The 21588-nt window shown below is 45.8% G+C and overlaps 2 protein-coding genes across 2 annotated transcripts in view; both read left to right on the forward strand.

The window, feature by feature from the left end:
* FBXO16 (F-box protein 16) overlaps window positions 1-946 on the forward strand; it is a gene marked incomplete at its 5' end in the record, with an annotated part of 28042 nt that extends 27096 nt beyond the window's left edge. The window contains one exon of the mRNA XM_082758379.1: window positions 820-946. Within this exon, the coding sequence (XP_082614505.1) occupies window positions 820-887 (68 nt within the window). The 3' untranslated portion in view covers window positions 888-946. The remainder of the gene's footprint in view (window positions 1-819) is intronic.
* A 5695-nt stretch (window positions 947-6641) lies between these two features.
* ELP3 (elongator acetyltransferase complex subunit 3) overlaps window positions 6642-21588 on the forward strand; it is an 81970-nt gene continuing 67023 nt past the window's right edge. Inside the window, exons 1-7 of the mRNA XM_082756712.1 lie at window positions 6642-6675; window positions 7478-7577; window positions 8658-8796; window positions 10046-10116; window positions 12298-12361; window positions 13985-14053; window positions 15110-15264. Of these exons, the coding sequence (XP_082612838.1) occupies window positions 6657-6675; window positions 7478-7577; window positions 8658-8796; window positions 10046-10116; window positions 12298-12361; window positions 13985-14053; window positions 15110-15264 (617 nt within the window). The 5' untranslated portion in view covers window positions 6642-6656. The remainder of the gene's footprint in view (window positions 6676-7477; window positions 7578-8657; window positions 8797-10045; window positions 10117-12297; window positions 12362-13984; window positions 14054-15109; window positions 15265-21588) is intronic.

A 21588-nucleotide genomic window follows, 5' to 3' on the forward strand; every position in this document is an offset into this window, starting at 1 on the left:
TCCAGTCAGTCCAGGGAATTTCTGCTGGTCTGGCAGCGCTGCTGTGGCCTCCCAGGAATGCGGTGCTCGGCTCCCTCCGGGAGGCACTGGGAAGTGTGTTTCTGCAGCCTCTAATGCTTGTGAAGCGATCTGCAACTGCTAAGATGTGGTTTGGGGCTGTCAGAGAGGATGTGGGGGATGGAGTGAGGGGAGCTCCTGCGGGGAAGTGGCTACCCAGTGGCTACGAGCGAGTCCAGGTGGGTGGAGAAGGGAGCGTGCAGGGATGTGCAGCATCCTGCCTGACCTGCTGCATTCAGCACCTTCTCCATAAGAAATTTTAAAACTGTGCAGGAGGGAAATGCTTCAGACAGCAGGGAACAGGTGCTTGGATAAACACGTGAGCCACCTACCACCGCTGTTGCTGTAGCATGGAAACTACCAAGGTAAATTACCCCTGATGGATTGCGTTTGGATTAGGGGCAATTTGCTAGGCAAAGCTACGTATTTTTTGTATCAGAGAGAGAGACAAATCAGGTCTTAATTCCTTCAGTGACCTCTCCAGGGCCTTGCGATCTCTGCCAGGCTTTTCCCAAGGTAAACTTACCAGCTTTAGCTAGCGCTCCATGGGCCATGTTTGCAGATTGTCAGAAAGGTGGGCAGGAGAAGTAAAGATGTTTTGACACGATTATTTTCTCTTTAATGAATTAATGAAAGGAAACAAACCGTTCAATCCAGATTTGTAAAAGTATTTGAGGTACTATGTACCTATATATTCAGAACGTGAAATCTCTGGCTAAATTAATGTCTGATTCTCATGTGTTTTTTTTCACCTTCATCTAGCATCTCCTCTGTTTGAGGCTCAGCCCTGGCGTATTCCTCCGTCAACCCAAGGATCTGATACAGAGTAAGGGAGGATCCAGAGTATCTTTCATCTTAGCAGAACAGAAGCTTATCTGCCTGGCGTTGGGGAAACAACAGCAATGTTGCCTGAGTCACAGGCTGTGCCTGGTGAAGAACAGCTGCTTTTGAGTCCTTTGCAAGGACCCAGTTTTATTTTTTTTTTCAGCTTTTGCTAGAAAAGACTTTCTTCATTGACCTCACCATGTAAATAAATGAGCATGAAGGTCCTGCATCCATTCTCACTTAGGCTGTCCAAAAGAAAACTTAACTGCCTTGCAGCCAGCTTAGATAGCGAGGTGCTGGAGCAATGACTTTGTATTTTTGGGGAAGTTCAGCAGCTGGTGCAATGACTCCTTCCTGCCTTTGGATCTCCAGGTGGGATCTCCTGTTTCCAAGCTGGAGTCAGAATGTTTTCCTGGTGTGTTTCTCAGCCTGGTTTCCTGTTGCTGCTGCTCCTGAACTGGTGCTATATCCTCTTTTTCTTCTGGGTACGTCATCTCTGCAGAGTTCACCTAGACTTTTGACCATGCACAGAAAACCTTTGTGCAGATCCCTGCTGTGGTTGCTGGACCTCAAGGGTGCTGAGCTTGCTTGTGTGTCGCTCAGACACCTCAGGGCACATCCCACGGCCTGAGCTGCTCTGTGATGCTTTCCCAGTGAACGATGGAAGTTGCCCTGCCCGTGGGCAGTGAGGGGCTTGTGGAAAACAAAGTAAAACTACCAGACACCTGGGTGATGTAAACTGTATCCCCCTACACAGGGAGTGGTTTACCACCAAGGTTACTGTGATCCTTCAGCTTTAACCTACAGCCCCTGCCAAATCAGCTGGACTGTGAAGGAAGCACCACAGCATTCGAGGGAAAAGCATTTAACAAGTGGAAAAAAGGAAGCTCAGGGAGAATGCTTGAAGAAAAGCCTTGCTAGTGCTGTACTGAAGGCAGAACTTCTTCCTCTTGTTAAGCAAGGCAAGTCCATCCTGTCAATCATGTTAGTGAGAACGTGTTAGTGAGAACGAAATCAAATCCCACACTCTGGATTACAGCATTGCACATGACTCCTGTGGGAAGCTGACACTAGTTTAATTATTTAAGGGAATGTAAATCATGAGCTTTTATTTGTCTTTTCTACAATTAAGGAAGTATCCAGTAAAACATAAGGAATAGCAGTTTTTTAAGGGTAAGGGGACCAAATGCACAGCAACTGCAACTCATTGCCTTATCATATCCCAGACTGGGATAAAGCTAGAACTTCCCATACACTAGGATGAGCCATGGTACACCCATGAATTAATTCTCTGATTGACAAGGATTAGGAGAAGCCTTCCACTCTGTGAGCAGATTACTCTGTACTGTGTCACTTGAGGATTTCAAGAATTTTGGCACAAGAGACACGGACATTGGACATTGTCGAGATCAGGCACTGGGCACAACACACCACGGATCTGAACTGAAGGGACAGACTCTGCCAGCAAATTCTGCCCCTTGGGTACTTGCTGAAACACTACATAAATCCCAGCTCCTGAGCAGTGTTTAGGTAACTCAGTGCATCTCCCTCTCCCTGTTTTTGTCCTTTCATTTTTCTACTTGCTCTGTATGCCTGGAAGAGGCAGCTCATCTCAACCAAAATAACGGCCTGAGAGCTTGGTAAGTCTAAGCAGGTCACCTCTGAAACGATTAGCTGAAATGGGAACTTGCAGATAGCAATTATCTCTTATATCATCAATTACGCAAGAGACAGACTAATTTCAATTAAGAAAGCTAACTTCTGGGCATCTGAAATCAGGTAGGATAAATCCCACCCAAAATGTTCATCGACATCCATTCCCTGGTATGGCAAATCTCTCCTCACAAACCTCTTCCCACAGAAAATCGAGTTAAATGGATTGCTTCGTGGATGTTTATGGCTTCTGAAGTCCAAACTCTTGCTCCTGCTTCCTTTTTGTCCCAGGCTCTGCGTAGTTTCCCAGGCAGCAGTTCAGTGCTAGGTCTTTATACCAAACAGCAAGTGGCTATGCAAGGAAATGATGTAACCCTGCATCAATGGCTTTTCTTTTCTCATACTCACTGGAAGGGTAATGTTCCCAGGGTCTGCCTAGGCTTGGAGCTGGGTGCTCAGGCATTACTGCAGATGCTGTGCCTTTGCTGCAGCAAATCAAGCAGCTTGAGTGCTCAGTGTACATCTTAAGGCTCAGGCTTCTCCAGTTTACAATGCTTTTGTATTTATGATGCCACGAAATAATGAACAGCAACATTGTCAAGGAAACTGCCGAGCCAAGCAGTCAATCCGTGAAGTAACAGCAGACCTGTAAAACGCCTTGATGTAACTTCTACCAATTATAGTATTAGAATAAAATACATGCACTTGCAACACACCTTATAAACATTCCTGAGGTTGCAGAATAGGTCAGAATCTGAAACAGAAAGAGAGGGAGAGACACACTCCCAGCCATCTGCCTCTGCCTCTGCGCTGCTGGCTGGCCTCAGGCAAGCTGTATCACCTTCCGTGCCCTGGGCTGCTGATCTGCACGGGCAGATGGTTATTTACCCACCTTATAACACGCCTCGAGATGTGTGGATAAGGAATTGCTACACAACTACAGAGGAAGGTTGTTATGCCTGCGCCGTTCCTTGTAGATGCTCATTTCCCTGCACTGCTTGGTATTTCCAGATCCTGTACAACTCTGATTAGCCGTAGCGTTTGATTAAAGAAATGAAAGTACCTTTTAAACCCCACAGGCCAATGAATCAGCACTGCTGCATCTGAATTCCACCAGTACAAGCAAGATCAGAATGTGAGCCCTAGGCTACAGCCCTGCTCAGATGTGGTGAACAAACCCAAACATGCCAGCCTCCTCTTACCCAAGGTTTACCATCCACTTCTGCCAAAATCTCCACCTGAATTTACCTCATGTTCCTTGCTGGGAGCAATGGCAGAGTTTGGTACTGTAGTTTGGCTTTTTAGCCCGAATGAAGCTTTCCTAATTATTGTTCTTCTGAGCTAAAGACAGAGCTTTGTTTGGGAGAAGGACTACGCGTAGCTGAAGACGATAGGAGCTGCAGGTGGGAGCACAGTTAGACTAAAACCGAGGATTTTTGGAGACATCCAACTCGTGTGGCAGCCCCTGAGAAGGAAGATGAGCAAACGTGACCGCTGCCGGGGAAATGAGAGCAGAGAGCTGAGTCCCAGCAGCACCACGAGGGTTGTAACAGGTTAAGAGACAGCTACAGAAAGCACGGAGACCTTGCGGCAAATGGAAAGTAGCTGATGATAGTAGCTAAGTGTAAGATAAAAAGTTGCTGTAATAGGTGGATGAAGCTGATAACAGGTGGAGAGCACAGCTCAGCTCACGTAACAAAGGGACGGGGAGGTGAGCAGTCAGTGTGTGGGGCTGTGTTGGTGGGCGTATGTGCTAAGAGAAGGGAGAGGGGTATGAAAATCAGCTTGAAATCAATTGCCTTGTCCCAGCTGGCACGTTTGCACTGCCTTACCGTGTGTCTAGCACAGACATCCTACCTCTCACATGCTCGTGTCCTCTTTTAGGGGATGAACTCAAACAACAGACACATCCCAGGCCTCCTCCAGATGGGTGCACCCCAAATAATTCAGGATAACGAACTGCTTTCATGTCCCAAACAGCCTAAAGCATGGACTGGGCAAGCAGACAAACTCTGACAGTACAATCACATCTGAAATATCTCCTGGTGTGCAGCAGCTGCTGCAGTAGGTCTGAGAAAGGTGATGGCAGGAGGTGCACGCCTGGATAGATGCTTTCTAACCATTTGCGCAGCCCATATCCTGAGCACAACCACTCTCCAAACCACTCATAAATTGCTGGTTGGCACAGGATGCCTGGGAGACCCCCTGGGAGGTAAAACCACTGCTACAGACAGGTCCAGGCATCGCAGGGCACTCCCAGCACAACTGGGGGAAGGAAACTGAATTTGGCTCTCCAAAAAGGCCTGGAGGCACCAAGAGAGAGACAGCAATGGGAGCAGATGGTCTGAGCTGCGTTTTCAACCTGTTCCATCCTGGGATCTTGCTTTGAACGGGCAGGAGGCTGCCAAACCCACCACGGGGAGGGCAGGATGGTCTCACACACATACACTCTGCTACAATCTGCCTGCAAGACTGCGCACGCTGACCTCCGGCACCAGGGCAGGCTCTGCTTGCTTCATAAACCAACCCACGCAGTGCTAAGAGCCGACCTGCAGCAGTTTCCACGTGCCCTCATTTCTTCCTGCAGTTCTTGTTGCCTGTTCAGTCCCCAGATGTGCACCAGTTGTGATGCCAAAAATCTTCAGGTCAGCCCCGAATCACGAGGTTTTCAAATAAAGATTTTTACCAACCCATAAATCACAACTGCCAGTGTCTTTCTCTCCTCATTTTTTTTTTCCATTTTTTTTCCCTTAGGTGGCCTGTTTCTTGCTGCCTGTTCCCTCCTTCTCTGCAAAACTCTTTTCTCTGCTCAGCAGCGGGTTCCCCTAACTCTCAGAGGGATCCTCCAGAACCTGCTGGTGGAGCAGGAGGCCATGGGCAAGGAGATGCAGGAGTTGGGCAGGCACCGGCGAGGCTCTGGCTAACTGCAAGAACAACCAAAAAAAAAAAAAAAAAAAAAAAAAACCAGATTGATAGATACAGATTAAGATACCAGGGGTTTAGACTAAGAAAAGGGAGACGTAGATTAGACATTAGGAAGAAATTCTTTATTGTGAGGGTGCTGAGGCACTGAACAGGTTGCCCCCAGGAGCTGTGGGCGCACCATCCCTGACAGTGCCCCAGGCCAGGCTGGATGGGGCTGGGGGCAGCCTGGGCTGCTGTGAGGTGTCCCTGCCCATGGCAGGGGGCTGGAACTATTTGTTTTTTAAGGTTCCTGCCAACCCAAACCATTCTAGGATTCTCTGATAGCTCCTCAGGTGAGACAATTCAGCTGTGGAAGTCCTTGCGTCAAGAAGTGGCAGATGTTGAAGCTCACGTGGGCTCCAGAAGTGACTGGAGGTTCATGGAAGGATCTTGTAAGAAATCCAAGGGCTGTACCGACTGGAAGAGGCACAGGGCTGCTCCACCTCGTTAGCCACCTGCCTGAAGACAGAGGTGCTTGGGGGAGAGCTGCCAGAGGTTTGGAGCTCTCACTGAAACCAGCTCTGAAGGTAACCAACAGTGCCAGCAGCTGGGGAGGTCTCCTTGGGGCCACAAGGCACCACATTCCCTGCTGAATCATAGAATCACAGACCCATTACGGTTGGAAAAGCCCTCCAAGATCTGGTTCAACCATCCCCTACCACCAATGTCACCACCAAACCCTGTCCCCAAGCACCACGTCCAACCTCTCCTTGAACACCCCCAGGGACGGTGACTCCACCACCTCCCTGGGCGACCCGTCGCAATCCCTGACTGCTCTTTCTGAGGAGAATTGGGGCTTTTGGTCAGATCTGAACATTTTCTTTATTATCGGGATTTGGCGTTTAAATGCTTTGCTACCACCTAGCGCCGGAGGGGAGAAGGGGCCGGGGGGGAGCCAGGGCCTGGCGGCTCTGGGGGCAAGCGGCTGTGGTGCGGCTTGTGGTGGGGGGACATTCGGGCACCTGAAATTTCACCCAAACCACTAAAATATCAACAAAACTGAGGGAAATGTGACGAAAACAAAACGAAATGTGAATAAAAGGGAGGAAAATTTCCAGCGAAAAGCAAAACGCTTTACGGCAGCGCTGCCGGCCGGGCGACGCTTTCGCGACCGGGCGGCCTCGCTTGGTGGCAGCGGCTGGGGCCGTGAGGGAGCCATGGGGCGGCGGCGGGCAGGTACCGGGGGTGTCCTTATCCGTGTCGTTATCGGTGTCGTTATCGGTTTTGGTATCGTTATCAGGGTCGGGATCGGTCAGATCGGGCCGCCCGGGGAGCTGCGGGTCCCCCCCTGGCAGTGCCCAAGGCCGGGCTGGATGGGGCTGGGGGCAGCCTGGGCTGGGGGCTGGGGTCGTGCCCATGGAAAGGGGGTGGGATTTGATGAAATTTGGGGTCAGATCGCTTAATAGCAATGTTTCTCTTCTCCCAAAGCTGGTACAGAATAAATATAAACAAAATATCCAGGGTGCACAGCACAAAACTTCGCTGTGGCCCTCAGGGGGGAAGCTCCAAGGAGCTGCCTGCTGCACTGAACCCCCTGCGTGTGTCTGAGGAGCAGAGGTTATGGGGTTATCTCCTCAAAAGGTTATTATATCAAAGGTTATTATCTTATTAAAGGTTTGGGATTATACCTGGCTGCTCCGCTGTTACCCAGAGGATGTGTTTTGTTCTTTGCCATGTGTGCTGGCAGCATCAGATTAACCTGCTGATGGCGTTGAGCTTCCACTGACTGTTTGTTCGTGGCTCTTGTGCACATCACTTTGATGGAAGACCACAGAGTTTGTCCTAAAAGCCAAAAAAAGTGATGATAAGAGGCAATGAGTGTCACTTGTTGCCAGTCAGGAGTGATGCGCAGTGACAAAATGTCCTTTGGAGGGAACAGTGCCCTGAAATTGTGGGGAATATGAAAAATGAGGCACCCGGATTGTCACAGGTGACAAAGCAGTGGGTATACACGTGGTTTGTTTTGTTCCTGTTTCAGGAGATCTCAGCCATGCGGAACTGATGATGATGACGATAGCTGACATCATAAAACAACTAATTGAAGCTCACGAACAGGGAAAAGACGTGAATCTGAACAAGTAAGTCACTGTGAGGTGACACTGAGGAGCTGGTCCACCAGTGTTGATCATGTCCTGTACAGTCGTTTATGTTTGGCTTTTAGTTTACAATGTTTTATTTTCACAGCCTACTGTCATTTCTCTCGCCATTTTCTGATAATAACCATCATAGAATCATCACAGAATGGCTCGGGTTGGAAGGGACCTCAAAGACCACCCAGTTCCAGCCCCCCTGCCATGGGCAGGAACACCTCCCTCTAGATCAGGTTGCTCAAAGCCACATCCAACCTGACCTTGAACACCTCCTGTTAGAAATATCTTTGGTTCTCACAATGGGGCATCCCTAACCTCTCTGGGCAACTCGTGCCAGTGCCTCACTGCCCTCTGAGTGAAGAATTTTCTCCTAACCTCTAATCTAAATTTCCCCTCTTTTCATTTAAAACCATTCTCCCTTGTCCTGTTGTTACCTGATGGAGAAAAGAGTCCCTTTTCATCTTTTTTATAAGTACTGTCAGGGAAAATAGAGATTAATTTATAGATTATGGTTACATCGGACATTTTAACAGCATGCTGTGAATGAAGTCGCTGTTTACAGAAACTTCTTCCTTCTGTACCTTTGTGGAATAATAAAAACAGAACTTCTCCCAGCGTATTTCGGTTACATATGTAATTGTAAACATTGTGCTGACGCTGGAAATAATTTATGTAAATGTTTTAGAAATGAACTGAGAGCTTGCATACATAGATTAATCGGATGGAAGTCTTAGGAAAAGACTTCAATCACTGGAAATGGGTGAGACAGCCTCTGGGCACCTCTGACAATGTTTTGGCAAAACCACATTTGGAAGTAAAACGTACAGAAACTCAAAACACTGGCAGTTGTTGCTTGTTGACTTTATTTGGAGTTTATTTTCTGTATCTTAAATACCCAGAGCAGCTGTTGCAAGGAATTACTGTATTAAATAAGGTACCTGGAAAGGCAAATGGGGCGAACCCACCTGGATCCCCTCAAGCTGAACCGAAGCAGTGTGATGGAGCTTTTGTGGGAATGGGTACAAAAGTCCGGATGGGGTCATTAATTGGAGGTATTTCTGCTTTCAGGCTGAAAACCAAGACTTCAGCCAAGTATGGGCTCTCGGCGCAGCCACGTCTGGTCGACATCATCGCTGCCGTTCCACCGCAGTACCGCAAGGTGCTGGTGCCAAAGCTGAAGGCCAAGCCCATAAGGACTGCGAGCGGGGTAAGCACGTCGTCGTTCTCCCCATCCACCACCATCCTCCCCTTGCTCTCACTGATAATTTATCATGGATTTAGTTATTTTCAAAGAGGAGGACATTCAGTGTCTAGAAACTTCAATGAAGATGTGCTGGCTGCACTGCCACGTTCCAGGTTGTCTTCTCTGACATGCCTGCAGGGCTGTTATTTGCAGAGCATTTGGGGGAAGAGAAAGAGGTGTGGAGGTTTTGTTGCAGGGTAGCATATCTAGCTTTTTAGTTGCTGTTAGAAACACTGCAGCTGAATCTGCAGGCCCTCTTGGTGAACAAAGGGGAAATGTTAGGATTTAACATGTTTTTTGAAAAGGTATTTCAAGCTGAAAATAATGATAAAGGTATCGGTGGCATTCAGCTGTGTTTTTTTAAGCTTCCCCACTGTATATATAGCATGCTTAAACCAAAAAAAAAAAGCACACACCAACAAACCAACCACCAGAAACCAAGATCCCAGAAGTGTTCAATTTTCATAACTATATAAAAAAAATCTTAATTTCATTACTTTCTTATTTTCTGGCTGTAGAATGTTTCATTAAACTCTTACTGCAACCAGAATTTCTGAAAACTGGCAATGTGCTTTCCCAGGTGGGAGCCCCAAAGCAGTAAACATTAGAAAATCTTCAGTGTGTATCTCTTTTCTTCCCCTTACTCTCGTGAAAGGGGAAGGTGGCATCTTGTGTTGAGCCTACATTTGATGTGTGAAGAGCTGTGTGAGACCAGCCTGGAAAAAAGACTCAGCTCAGGTGGAGGGAGGAAGCTATTTTTATTTTCCTTCTTTTATGTCTTTTTGTTTCTCTTTGGCTCCCCCTTTTCATCTTCCAGATGGTGTTCAGGGTGCTTTTTGGCACATTCTCACCCTTGCACTGTCTTAGATGTGTGCTAGCTGGTCCTGGTGAATACCTGTGTGCCAGTCAGCGTGACTTTTTGGCAGGGTGGTTAATCAGATTCGATAGGACACCTGGGTCTTTATAGCTCACTGCCAGTTTGTTCTGAATTGCAAAAATAATAATAGGATCCCTGTTTCTTGATACATTTGTTATCTTCGTTTTCTCAAGAGTTAACGCACAGATATTTGAGGGGGCAGACTAAGCAGAAAACATCTTTAAATAGTGTCTTGCAGATGCACATTTTTACATAGCCATCCAAGATGCATTTTATTTTTGTAACTTCAGAAGCAATTACTGTAATTTCTCTCTGCTGTAATTCTGCTTTTTACAGATTGCTGTCGTGGCCGTGATGTGTAAACCACACAGGTGTCCACACATTAACTTTACGGGCAACATATGTGTGTAAGTATGACTCAGGTGACCTAAAAGAGGGCTCTTTTCTAATATTATTTGTATAATTTTGTATAAATTGCAGCAGCACCATGTTAGGGACAGACTACTTTTCTGCACAAGTGCAGAGTTGCAGATTGCCAACACCTACACATTACACTACAAATTCTACTTGTTTGCAGTTCTTCTTTAAGCAGAAAACCTTCTTCTTTGATGGGTTAAACCCCACTTACCTCAGTAAATAGAAACTTTTGTGAATACAGTAATTAGGAGAATGTATTAACGATCAGATACAAGTTGTATTACTGGCATGGTGCATGCACGTGTTGAGCATGTGAGAGTAGACTGGGTACATAACAAGACAGCAGAAGACAATTGCAGAAAAGAAGGAGGGCTCAATCTAAAAAGTTTGAAAACTGCTGAACTGAAACCCACCTGAGGAGGTGCAGGTGTTGTCTGCGAAAAACTTGCTTGGTGTTGGCTCTGCCTGGCTCTGGAACGAAATGAGAGCACAGATGGGAAGCCTCTAGCTGCCAAGAGCTTGCGGTATTAAGGGAATAGCTTCTGAGTTTTATTTTAATTGAGAAAGCCAAGCTCAGTTTACCTTGAAGTATATTGCTTCTGTTTGCCTTAAGAGTCTGAGCTCCTGAAATCGCATGCTTTTCGTTTTCCCTGAGCGTATCAGCTCATCTGTTTAAAAACATGGCTCCTCTTCTCCAACTTGTCACATCGGACACATCAGCCTGTTTCTCTACCAGCTGCCTCGCAGAGCGAGCTGGCTCCATGCTTGTTTTTGGAGGAGCAGCTATTGTGTTTGAGATGTTCCAGGTAATTATGTACGTGAAATCTCTTCAATTGGATTGCACAACTTTCGCCAGCCAGTTAATTTGGCCATGGTAATTTGGTAATTAATTTTATAATGGTGACAGCTGATTTGGGTTGAGCTTGCAGGGCAGGCGATGAGGTAGCCAATCAGTTATGCAGGGAACAAAATGTGTCCTCTGATTTGAGAGAGATGGCATTATCTTAGTCTCTGTGCATCAAAGATCTGCACCGTAACAGTGTGCTGACTGCTCCTTTACCACGTTCAGTGCATGCAGCTCGAGCTGACGGGGCTGCCAACCTCCCCTGTCAGGTCATATTTGAACACACAGTGACTGTAGGTTGGCCATTAACCCTCAGAAGAAAGCAGAGGGTACTGCAGAATAAATTTGTATTCCATTAAATCACTGTCTGCCATGTACCAGTCCTCTCCTCGCTAGCAGTCGTGCAGGAATTGTCATTTAACACCAGCCATACAGTTAACCAACATAGATGGACTGTGTTCTTCTCAAGTAGCCCTAGAACGCTGCTTAAAATGCAAGTATTTATTAAATAGCATTTTCCTAAGTTCAGAAGACAAACCTAGGTAAGCTTTCTCACCATCAAGACAGTTAAATTCAATAAACACATGGAAAATAAATGCAGATTGTGTAACTGGACGATGTCCATATTTTGTCTTTCCTTGCCAAGCAAAAAATATTTTGCATCAGAGACAATTTTTTGGATGGAACTTTTTGAAAAGCGTTGAAACCGTTTATGGCTGTAAAATTCCTCTTTCTACAGTCTAATTATCAGCATGTAACAATCAGTCCAGAACTGTAGGGCAGCTCCCTACAATAATGCCATGTTCCAGAACTATGTTCACAGTTTGTTTTGCCTCTGTTTAGTCTTGTCAATTTGTTTAATGTTGTAATTTGACAGATCTGAGCTGTTTTTTGACTTCTTTTTCATTAAAATCAAGTGATCTGTTTTGCAGTTCTCTGTATACGTAACATTTGTACGTGCATAGCCTCAGTTCCTCTCGGTGTTAACGGATATCAGAGAACTCTGACCAGTTGTGAGCCAGCTTTAGTCCTGGTAGCATTAAGGTGCCACTGTGGTTGTGCCAGTAAGGGCTTCCTCTTGTGGATTTCTCTTTTTGTGGATTTGTATTTGTGGATTCGAGAGCTCTCCAATGCCAGGAGAGCTGCTGATGTGCTGCTGTGGTCAGCTTGGGTGGAATTTGTGTTCCCCTGCCTCTCTGATGAGGGATGGGGGAGTCAGAGCGGTGTCTGCTCAACCTGCACCCCCTTCTATGTCTGTAACTTGAGCAGATTAATTGTTGCAATTGCATGAGTTTGATGCCTGTTTTCCGTCTTTTGATATTTGCAGGTACTGCCCAGGTGGGCCTGATTCTGACTTCGAGTATTCAACGCAGTCTTACACTGGATATGAGGTATTAATTACTTCTCTCTGCCATCAAGCATTCCCTACACCCTGTAAGATTGGATTCGGCTGCTCTTTAATTCTACAAATTCACCCATGCTGCAAGAATAAGAAACAAAAGCAGACTTAGCAAATTCTGAGATCCAAAGCAGCTCAACTAGAAGACTGGAAATTCTTCTGATTTTTTTTTGTAGCAGTTGTTTCTTTTTCCTCACCTTGCAGCTGTTCATAGTGGTACACATGTAATTCCCTGTGATTCTGAGCAGGACAAGTGCAGCTTCTGTGCTGGGGCTGCATGACCTGCTGGTGTGGGAGCAGCTGTTAATTTGAATTTCCAGCTGTGGAAAGTGATGAGTGAGTAAGAGCAGGTGAAGGTGACATTGCTGATTCCCAGGGGACGCTGCTGCATGCGCTTCGTTTAAATGAATACTGGCTGCAAGAGTTATCAATCTGTGTCAAAATTTTCCTAACTAAACAGTCCAGAGCAACATAGATGTCTGCTTGTTCTCAGGAAGGGTTTCAGGGAAGGGTACAAAGAAGACAGAGCTGTACCCCTCCTCAAGCTGCCTACTGGAAGGATGAGAGGCAACAGGCACGCCTCAGAACATGGAAAATTGTCACTTACTGTAAGAAAAGAATGTTGAACGTGAGGGCCATCAAACACTTCAGTAGGGGTCCAGAGAGGTTTTGGCTTCTCAGTCCTTAGAGAGACTGAAATATTGACTGGACAGTGACCTGAGCATCGTGCTCAAGCTGGATCTGCTTTCAGTCCTGCCCAACCTACAGGAAATAAGCCCCTTATTTACCTGTTAGTGCCTCTGATATTACAGCCATGCCCTTAGAATATCCTGGTCTCAGAGCATGTCTCTGCATCTGCAGTGATATCTCACTAAATACATGTCACAGAAATAGCTCCCTCGTGTCTGCTGACAGCATAACAGCAGCAGATCTCACTGTGACTGAATTATTGTCACTACTTTTCACAAAAAACTCATGGCCATTGCACCGATGTAAAGTAGGAAAACAAGGTAATATACATTCCAGATTAATTTGGTAAATGGTGAGGTGACATCCTTTTCCTGGGGATAAAAATATATATATAATAAATATAATAATACATTTATATAGCAATATAAAAAGTAATTTGGGGGTGTCAAATGAAAGACTACATTAACTTAAAGAATATTTGAAGTTTAAACTGAGCTCTACAGGACACTCGTTGGGTAACTTGTGCAAGTCAAGAGAAACTAAAATGAAGAGGGCAGAAAAAAGTGGAATTTTGAAAAACATCTCTTTAGTGATTTTTTGCAGTGTTTTTATTCTGAATCTTCAGAGATTCTTTCCATCCTGTTGTAATGCACTTGAAAAATCGTGTTCTTTTTCTCATATTGCCATCTCAGTGGGCTAAAAATGTTTTGTTTTGTTTTGTTTTGTTTTGTTATTTTTACAAAATTAAGGAACCAAATTAAATTTACAAGTAGATGGGCTCTCTAGCTGTGAGTTTCAAGACTTCAGGGTTGAGTTTTTATAAAAATAAAGCACCCGTTTCAATGCTAAAAGTTGTCTTTTGTTCTTTTTCACTGTCTTTAATTGTGTTAACTGTTTTTTTTTTTAATCTCTTTGTGTTTTTTAGCCAACATCCATGAGGGCCATTCGGGCTAGGTATGACCCCTATCTCCAGACAAGACACAGAGTGGAACAGGTAGAGTGGAAGGGGAGCGTGTTGTGTTTGTGATGCAAATAACAATAATGCTTTAAATTGCCTCAACTGGTGAAACTGGGGAGTGGAAGGGGTTGTGGTGAAACGCTCTTCGTGTGAGGGTGACTGAGCACTGACACAGGTTGCCCAGAGAGGTTGTGGAGTCTCTGTCCTTGGAGATACTCACTGCCTGCCTGGACACAGTGACAAACAAATTGCTGTAGTTGACGCTGCTCTGAGCAGAGAGGTTGGGCTACGTGACTTCCGCAGGTCCGTTCTGCCCTCAGTTTTTCCATGATTCTGTAATTCTAAGTTAGCCTGACTCGATCCCTGTGGAGGAATTATTTTTAAACCTTTTAATTTTCTAACTGTCATTTCCACTAAATAAATGACAAGTTTTGCAACTCTTCTGAGATGTTATCTTTTCTGAAGGGTACTTAATTACTGATAGGAGGCCCTATTACAACAAAATTGTAGAGATTTTTGGCAACTGCCAGTTCTTGATAATTGCTTACATTTAGAATTTATTACTGAAATAGTGTCTTTCCTACCAAAATGATGTTTTTGGTCTTCACTGGAAAATTGAAAGATGTGATTTCATTCTTAGTCCTACTCTGCTTTTACTGGTTTCCTGTTTATCTCCAAACCCAGTGGAAAATTCTCTGTGGATTCGGTGTAGTCCTTTTCTCCCACAAGCTTTTAAGGATGGTTCTGCATGGATTGAAGCAGAAGTGAAGAAACTTTTCTTACTGGCCATATCTATGTTAGCTTCAAATTGGAACCTGTCTAACTACGTTGGCAAGCTGCTATGCTCAAATTACTCTGCTTTGTCACAAAAATCTGCACTGGGCACGGTGTCTGTACTGTGTTCTTGCAGTAGAGAAATAATCCCTGGGTTTTGGAGGGGGATTATGAGAAATCTGTACAAAAGCATTAATAGTTTGTCATTTATAGAGGATAGGACAAGTGGTGAAGGAACTATTAGGTGTAGGAGTGCCAGGGTTTTCAGGAAGGTCTTTCAGCTAAGTCACTGATAACTTTTCCCCGGCGCTTTTACAGCTGAAGCAACTGGGCCACAGCGTGGATAAAGTGGAGTTCATCGTGATGGGAGGAACCTTCATGGCCCTGCCTGAAGACTACCGAGATTACTTCATCCGAAACCTTCACGACGCCTTGTCGGGTCACACTTCCAATAATGTAGCAGAAGCTGTCAGGTAAGTGTTTGATTTTCTTTAATGTAATCACTTAAAAGTATTCTCCAGCTGCTGTAAGAAGAGCAAACACTGAATATTCCTGTCTCATTTTCTTGAAAGGCAGCGTTTATCCAGTTACACATATTTAAGCAAAGATTATTTCTAGCTCAACCTCCAGCATTACGGTGCACGCTGCATAGCGCCGTGGTTTATCTGGTTTAGGAAATGCTAAGCTTTCCCTAATTTTTTTGGTGTTCTGTCTGGACTTCTACCTTTTCTGCTTCGTCACCTTGATTTGGAGTTGTGACGAATCCCATTGCCGTGGGATTTATTGCCTTTAGCTGGGAAGGGGAACTGATCCTGGTTTGGAGGAAAGCCAGACGTCAGCTCCCGTAAGGGATGACTCACCCCGACAGCGTCAGTGCTCAGGAGCTCTGAGCCCCTTGCGGTCTCCAACGCAGTTACCCTTGCAGTATTTCGGAGTGACAGGGAGATATTCTTCTTCTCCTTGTACCATTGGTGAGCTGAAAATCAGTGATTTTGTAATTACATGTGCTTTGGTTCATTAAATCCACAACTTTCCAGGTACGTTTTGTAGGGTGAAACTGAGAAGAAAACCTGGCAAGATTTGGTATTTTAGAGCTGTTAAAACTAGGCAACCGTCCCTCTCACAGTTTGTCACCTTGTTGTCATAGCTCAGTGCAGTGGATTTTCCTTGATCCCACTGTCATCCATTAAAGAAAGCAGTTTTAAAGCTGGTTAGGACCAGCCCTTGTCTAGCTTCATGTCCACCATCATATTTTAAAGCTGTAATTTCATTTGGTTTTCCTCTGGAGGGCAGCAAACGCTTCTACTCTCTTTTTTCTTTTTTTTTTTTTTCCCCTTGTCATTCGAAGACCAGACAAAAAGTGCAGTGCTGCTCTTTGCACGAGCAACAATCGAGGCAATAAACCAGCTAACAAGTTGCAGGAAAAAAAATTGCTTTTCTTTTGCTCTAGCATGCCGCTTGTGAGCACGTAAGGACACCCAGCTCGTTCTGGAAGAAGGGTGGAGTTTGCAGGTTTCTGTTCAATTTGGTGCCGCGCTCGTTTGGGCGTCAGGTGCTTCAGGACGTGGCTGTTCAGCGTCTTCTGCTGCGGGTGCCTTGCTAATTTTACTGGAGACAAAATTGCTTTTCGAGTAGTCTGTCCTTGGCTCTGCAGATTACCGAGGAAACTAATTACGACACAGACTGTGTCACCAAGTAATTTTAAGAGCATGCGAAAACGAAGTGGCTGAAGTCAGTGTGCTGCCTTGCAAGCACACAAATGGAGCAGTGTGAGAAAACCCGCATGTGTTTTTTTTTTTTTTTAAATAATGTGTTTTTTTTTTCCAGCAGATAAATAAAGCGATACGTATTTTTAACATAAAATTCATGTTAAATGCTTGGTAAATGGAAGTATGTGGGAGTTATTCATGTTGCATTTTCTAAATATTCCAGAGGCAAGAAAATTGTGTTCGAGATGAATCAGACCTTTTTACTTTTTATGCTGCTTGCATAGAGCTGTTGTACTGTGTCACTGCAGTGCTGTTTAGAGATGGTCAATGACACTTGGAAGGAATAAATTCAACTTTGCATACTTCTCTTTGTACTTGAGGACTCAGCTTTTCTCCCTCATTACTTCCATTAACAGAAGCCATGCTACGTGGGGAATATTGACGGTATTTTGTTTTGTGTTGTACTGTTTTATTTTGTTTTATATTGTACTGCATTTGGCTGTAACCTGGGATCTGGTCTCTCTCACCCCTTGTTTTTAATGGAACCGTGGCAGCTTTGAGAGTTTTCTTTCTCATGAAAATGATTAGTTAACTTTAGATTTTGTACAGCGATCCCTTTCTTCAGGAAAAGGACCTTCAGCCAGGATACTTTTCTTTGAAGCCTTTCTGTTCAAGTCCTTTGATTAAACCGGTGCAGCATCTATCTGTAAAGGCTTCAGTCCACCTAACTGTGAACCCAGCATTTCCCCCCTTAGTCCAGCCATTTCTTTATCCTAAACTTGAGCTCCAGTTCCATGTCTGATGCTGTCTTTCCAGTGGCAGAGGTAAGCTGACCTTTACTGTCTAAATCACGCAGCATCAGAGGGCTCCTCCTCTTGACATAATCTGGACTTTTTCTTCATCTTGACCATCTCAACCACTGTAGCTTCTGGTCCCAGTTCATCAGGTAAGCGGGATGTGACCCTGTGAAGGTTCATCCTACGACTGTGGCCTGCCTCAGAGGTCTCTACTGTTCCTCACAAAGCCAGCACTGCAAGTCTGACCGAAGGAGTAACATCCTCAAACTCTGTTGGCCCTTGGACTGCTGCTGCTGATCTGAGTTGGCACCTGGCTTGTTTAGAGATTTAGGGTCTTACGGTCAGTCTGGCCACGTGGTGGATCACACAGCTGCACAGCCAGCAGTGCCTGGATGGCAGAAGTGACATAGGACTGGAGCAGTTTGCCACAGGGAGGTGGGACACTGCTCCAGCCAGCTGCTGTGGAAGAAATAAACCTGAAACCGTGTCTTTATGGTCAGCGGAGAGAGCAGGATCTTCACGGGATGGCTCAGAGCATCTAAGCTAGACTGCTGCTTTAAACTGTTTCTAGGTAAATCAGGGCAGCTAACTTGGGAGGTGTGAAGATCTCCCTTCATATCTGTACTTACACAGCACTAGGAAGATCATTTATGAATGAATTCACCTGAAGTGGGTTCAGATTTTTTTTTTAATGATGCCTAAATAAAGCATGAGTGCAGAAGTGACCCTATTTATGCACAGGAACCGGTCAACCAAAAATGCAATTTAGAAAAGATAAACAGAGCAACTCCTAGGCTTTCGTGGTAACTGCTGCGAGTGGAGGAAGGACGCAACTTCCCCCAGAAAGTGTTGCTGCTGCTTAATATTTCTGCAGCACCTTCCTATTGAGGTAATAAACACTTCTTAGACTATTCAGACAGAAGGCTTTGCTGGAGGCGCTTTGGTATGCTTGAGAAAGAAGTTGGCTGACGAATGAGCAAAGAATAGCAGAGCCAGAGGGGATTTTTGTTTTGCAGAGCATGTGTGACAAGACCAAGAAGTTCTAATTTTTATGTGCCAAGAACACCACTTAGGAGATTTCAGTGCGTTTCTGGATGTCTATCAGCACGAGGTTGTGGACTTGGTGATAAGCTTGCCTTCTTTACGAGGGGAGTTGTAGTTCCTGCTAAAGAAATGCTGTAAACCAGATATTTTTTGGTCGCTACAGAAATGCAGCTTCCTCTGGGAGTTGTTCCCATCCAGTCAAAGCGTTGACTTGACCACTAATTGCGGCTGCCTTTGCTCTTTAGTGAGGACAAGGCAAACATGAACCGAGAAGGTGTGAAATACACATGCAAATCAAAGTGACTTCTCCCCATCATTTTGCTCCTCTCACCTGACCCGTGAGTCATTGGAGGTGCTGGGCATATTTAACTGCAGCAGTGACTCACCACATAACCCAAGGGCTGAGCACCTCGTTCTCCGAGCCAGGAGCTGACTTTTAATTAGTGATCGAGGCCCCACGAGAACTCGCCTGTGTTCAGAAAGGCAAGTGTCAGAGAGGTCTCCTGAGTCTACGCACCCGGGAGCTCCTTGGACTGCACCTTCAGGCTTGCCTTTTCTCAGAATATTTAAAAATAACACAGGGAATATTTGTAAAATTTTATCACATGGGGTTTATTCCGATGGTCGGTCGTGTCACCGCGTTCTGAACGACAAGGGGAGAAGAGAATAAAACCACTGGAGCCTCATGGTCTGCAATTTGAGCACCTCGTCTACCTGGTATTTCTGTAGCAGTTTGGGTTTACAGCAGACACCATCCCTTTTAGGTCCATTACCCAAAGCTCGTTTTCCGTGGGCATCAGCCACTGGCATCCAGAACTTGCAAAACTTTTGGCTGGGCTGGATTCCTTGCAGAGAAATTCTCTGATTCTCAGCTCCTAGCATTGGCCAGCACCGAGGGAGCGCCTTTCAGCCCAGCCTTGTTGTGGGCTGCTTTTGCCAAGCATCATTTTGTGTTTTCCCTCTCAGCTGGGCTGGTGAGCAGGCAGCAGCGCTTCCCTCTGCCACAAATGTTTTTGTTACCAACGAGGAAATTTCCTGTAGGTGTCCCAAAAGCCACACTGACCTTTTGGCGAGCTGTGAGCAGATGGATCCAGCTACTTGAAGAGCCTCCTCTGAAAGAGAGGGCACAGGTTTTAAAAAGTTGTTGTTTGGGGCCGGGTTATTGTGTGCCTAGTTTAAGACCCGTTAGCCCATCTGAGGGGGAAAAAAATAAAAGAAAACAAGCTGTGGTGGTTTCAGCAGCACTTGGTTTGATGTGTGGAGCTCCTGATGCATTTTAAAACCCAGCTGGAAGTCACTTGAATGCACCAGCTCTGGGACAGCCCATGAAGAATGTGTTTTGTTTGGTTATCAGATGATGTGTTTTCTGGAAAGCTCCCTATAGTCTTTTCTCCAATCCCCACATTAGGGCTGGTGTCTCGGTAATTCTTCTAATAGGAGCTGCAATTTCTCTACAAGAAACAGCGATCGTGCAGGCTGGCTGCCTCCGAGCAACTCCTCGCTTTGCTTTTCAGTAGTGAAGAATAAACCTGTCTGTAAAAGGCCACTCTGTCAAAGTCTGTTCGAATTTCTCGTTCTCAGGACTCGAGGAGCCTTGTCAGGTGCAGGTTTCTGCAGGTTTCTCTTGTCTCACTGCTGCAGTTTTACCAGGCTGAGCCTGTCTCCTCTGGGTCCCTCTCAGGACGCAGACGAGGTGAAGTGACACAGGGTGACACCCGAGCGCGTTGCTCCTGTGCTGCTGCAGCTCACCTCGGGCCAGCGAGATGCAAACAGCACTTTGGGGGAAATTCTGCTTTACCAGGAATCGTAAGAGGAGAGATTTCGGCACACGTCCTTCCCCGCGGGGTTAGTGCAGGTGAAGAAGATGCTCTCCTGCTGTCCAGGTGGCTCAGCTGATATATGCTGCTCGTTACACTAATGTATCTTAATTGTGCTTTCCCAGTACGAGTTGTGACTCCGGCAGAAGATGACTGAGGGCTTTGACTCACTGGCTCCAGTGATTCATGCAGGAGCGATTTGGGGAGGTTACAGCTCTCCTCCATCTACCTTGACCCCTCCGCTTGAGGTTAGCGCTTCCAAAACCGGCAGCTAAACACACTTGGCCACCCTTCAGCCGCCCGCGCTCACCCCGTGGTGAATGAACATCATCTGGAGGGAGTCGAGAGGATCTGCTGCTACTTTGGCTGCCCCGCAACAAATTGCCAAAAATGTGATAGTCACACCTCACCTCTCGCCTTGCCGTAATGAGCAGGTGCCGTGACAGGTAAACTCTCACAAAACACCATAATTGCCAGCTTAAACTCCTTTTCCAAGGGGGTTTTGGGCACTTTTCCCCATCCGCAGCCCTCCCCCCGAGCAGGCAGCAGCTTCTGGCGGAGAGGGAAGCGAATAGCAGGAGGCAGCAGCACAGCAAATTACTGTGGCTTGTATCCATCAGAGCTTGTCTGTCAAATCCCTCAGGGCATCTGACTGGGCAGTGATTTTTCTGTGCCAGGCAGGAGATAACTGGCTGTTGTTTTAGTGCCAGATCGTTTGCGACAGACATTCTGCCTAAATTTCCTTTTATTCCCGGAGATTTGGAGGCTGGTTCCTAATGTTCTGGAGGGGCGGGCAGATTTTCTTTGTTCCCAGCTTTCCACGCAGCTCTCCAATGGTGCAGAAGCAGCATTTGCCATTAAAACCTATTTTTTTTTTCAGTGTTTACCCCTAAATGCCTTCAATATGGATAACATCTTCCCTGCTGGCAGAATTTGAGGAAAATTACCCCAAAGTCAGCTGCCCTTTGTCGGTATCCTGTTACTTTTGCATTGCTGATTTTCTACAGCAGGACCCAACTTCTAGCTGCTGAGGTGTGCTATGTGGAAGATGCCAAAGTGAAAGTCGTTCCATCAGATTGTATTCTAATCTCGTTAGGAGTAGCTGTTTATCTTTTTCCTCCCGTAGCTACGGAAAGTGATTGCCTATCCTGTTATCTGTCCTGTTCAGTATTTCCGCAGCGTTTTCATTTGGATGTAAAATAATTCAGGTTTGTGACCGAGCGCTGGCTGGGGAAGGAAGATTGAGGAATCCGTGCCCACAGGTTTCTGCCCACGTGCACCAGGACACCTGGCGTTAGGTGACTTGGGGTTTTCTAAGGTAGACGGCGGTACCAAAAATATTTTTGGCACAGGTTTGGGAGGTGGCAGCGTTCATTCATAGCAGGCGTACGAGCTACACCTAATGGAAACCCGGTTGTGAATGCTTTTGA

This window comes from Aythya marila (genome assembly GCF_965140915.1).
Source record: "Aythya marila genome assembly, chromosome: 3".
Lineage (NCBI taxonomy): Eukaryota > Metazoa > Chordata > Aves > Anseriformes > Anatidae > Aythya > Aythya marila.